We start from the raw sequence: 2,626 nt of genomic DNA, 5'->3' as shown, positions 1-2,626 counted from the left end.
ACCGCATGGCCCAGCGTCTCCTTCCACAAGCAACAGACTGCGGCTCCCCTCTCTGCAGGAAGGTCAGCCACACTCAGGCGGCTGTGTCATGCCAGTCACCATGGAAACCAGGGCACAGAGGAAGATGCAGCCGCTTCCAGCAGGGACCCGGCCTGAGAGCAAGGGAGGAGCGGCATGGTGGCGGCTGCCTTGAGCTTCCAGCTTGGGCCCTGCTCATTTGAACAATATTCAACTTCGGATTGGAGTTTAGGCTACAGTGAAGTGGATTACGTTATGCCGAAACAAAAACACCAAACTGCCAACGTTTATAAAAAAAAGAGAGGACTGGAAAAGGATTAAGAAAAGCAGAAAAAGTGTTTTGGGGCCAGGTCCTTGAGTTCACACCTCCCCAGGGGACCCAACGGAAGGAGAGGGATTACCTGCTGGAGAGAGGCCTGATGGAAATTTAAGTCAAAGCCCAAACAGCCTCAGATTCTATATTAAAAAAAAAAAAGGCCTATAAATAAATATCCTTTGACCCTAAAAGGAAAAATGAAGTAGAAAAACAATTTTCATTTTTTAAAAAATGCTGCATGTTTCCTGAAGTACCTAAATGGAGTTTATAAAATACTCATGAGCTCCAGCACACAGGTAGAAACACCGAAAACTCAGGCGACGGCTCTGCCAGGCTGTGGAACCACAGAGGCAGACGGAGGTTTCGTGCCAGAGCGACACGCAGGCGCACGCTCCGTGTGGTAGGCGTGTGCTGAGTGTGCACGGAGGCCCGCCCGGTGCACGCTGCCGCTGCAAGAGGCTGTGACAGAGACTCGAAATCAGGACCCCGTGGGAGAACACGGGGCGGCACCGGGGCCCCCAGCCCAGCAGGGAACCTGACCCCACGGGGTCCAAGCCAGGCGAGGGATCCGCGTGCGCGCCCTCCGATTCTCGCACAGTACGCGCCGGTTCTGCAACAGAGACTCTTCACAAAGGAACAAGACACAAACAGCCCCCGAAGCCCTTGGAACTCGGGCTGAAGACAGTGCCTGGACAGCAGGAGTGAGGAGCGGAGCCCAGAGGTCACTCGCAAAGAGGCTCATGGCGGTGATGGCCACGCGGGAGGGGCCGCGTCTCTCCGCAACCCTTGGTCCTAATCCAGCTTCTTGCGAACGGGCTTCCGCCCAGCGTCCGAGTTTTCCGGGCTGAAATCGGCACAGAAGCCGTTTGGGATCAGCGCAGGCGGGGTCTCTGCACAGCTTTCGAAATGTGTCTGATCCGGGTACAGGTATTCCTCCGCGAAGTCAGGGTACATTTCTGCAAACCTGTGGAAGTCAGCTGGAAAGACAAAGGCACCTGTGGTTATGGAATGGGGAGCCGCAAATGTCCAGGATGTGGAGGCTCTTTTCCCAGGGCCCTGGTGGGTGTCCCGCTCGCGCCCTTTGGGGAGCGTTGGAATCGTCTGTGAAATGGATGCTTTCAGGGTGGAGACAGGAACTTGCGCTTACTTTCTTTGCAGTGCACGAAGTCACCCTGACCACGGGGGCAGGCTGAGTGTCCTCCTAGCTACTCCTGCTTTGGGAAAACCTATAGGAAGCTTCTGGTTTTGGATTCGACAGATACATCCTGGGGACTTAGCGCTTCTGAGGCACTGTAACCAGAGCAGCTGGCTCAGGGACATGACCAAGTGTCTGGGTAGTGATCTGGCACTCTGAGGGGGTGCCCTCGCCCACACCGGAGGAACCGGCAGGCAGGGGGCCGTCCTCACTGAGCCCCGAACTGCACTTCCTGGCCACTCCGTGCCTGGCTCTCGGGTGAGCGCCCTCGGCTCCTACCGATGGCCCCGTGGAGGCTTCTGGCGGGGCTGGAAAGATGGTGCAGGGGGCTGGTCATGCTAGGCAGCTCCAGAAACACTCAGAACCCTGGCCACCCGGCGAGGAATCCAGGGATGGCTGTTACCAGAAATTGTCTGCAGCTGGTCGGTGCCCGCTACAAACATCAAAGAGCCCAAACACACAAAGGGGCGTTGTGTGCTTTCAAAACTGAAACAAGCGCGCGCATGTGCACATGCAAACACACAGTAACTAAACACACATGCGTGCACACACACAAAACAAGCGCATGCACACAAACTAAACACACGTGCGCTTTCAAAATGGAAACAAACGCACACATGAGCACACACACACAGAAAAGCACGCACATGTGCACACACACACAGTAACTAAACACACGTGCGCTTTCCATACTGAAACAAGCACGCGAGCACACACGGTAACTAAACACACGTGCACTTTCCATACTGAAACAAGCACGCGAGCACACACGGTAACTAAACACACATGCACCCCTACACACACAAAACAAGCACACATACGGTAACTAAACACACGTGCTCGCACACACACAAGTGCATGCACCCACAGGGTAACTAAACACACATGCGCACACACAAAACAAGCACATGCACACACACAGTAACACACATGCGCACACACAGACACAAAAGTGCATGCACACACACAGTAACTAAACACGTGCACACACACAAGCACATGCACACACGGTAACTAAACACACATGCACGCACACACACACAAAACAAGCGCATGCACCCACAGTAACTAAACGCACACACGCACACACAAAACAA

At 54.3% G+C, this 2,626-nt stretch overlaps 1 protein-coding gene across 1 annotated transcript in view; it reads right to left on the bottom strand.

Moving 5' to 3' along the window:
• Positions 1-245: 245 nt before the first annotated feature.
• Positions 246-2,626, bottom strand: part of LPCAT1 (lysophosphatidylcholine acyltransferase 1) — a 72,907-nt gene continuing 70,526 nt past the window's right edge. The window contains exon 28 of the mRNA XM_011964739.1: positions 246-1,311. Within this exon, the coding sequence (XP_011820129.1) occupies positions 1,127-1,311 (185 nt within the window). The 3' untranslated portion in view covers positions 246-1,126. The remainder of the gene's footprint in view (positions 1,312-2,626) is intronic.

Source organism: Mandrillus leucophaeus, unplaced genomic scaffold (assembly GCF_000951045.1).
Source record: "Mandrillus leucophaeus isolate KB7577 unplaced genomic scaffold, Mleu.le_1.0 Scaffold702, whole genome shotgun sequence".
NCBI classification, from domain to species: Eukaryota; Metazoa; Chordata; class Mammalia; order Primates; family Cercopithecidae; genus Mandrillus; species Mandrillus leucophaeus.
The sequence above is the reverse complement of the archived record's forward strand: the minus strand, read 5'-3'. Positions and strand labels throughout refer to the sequence as shown.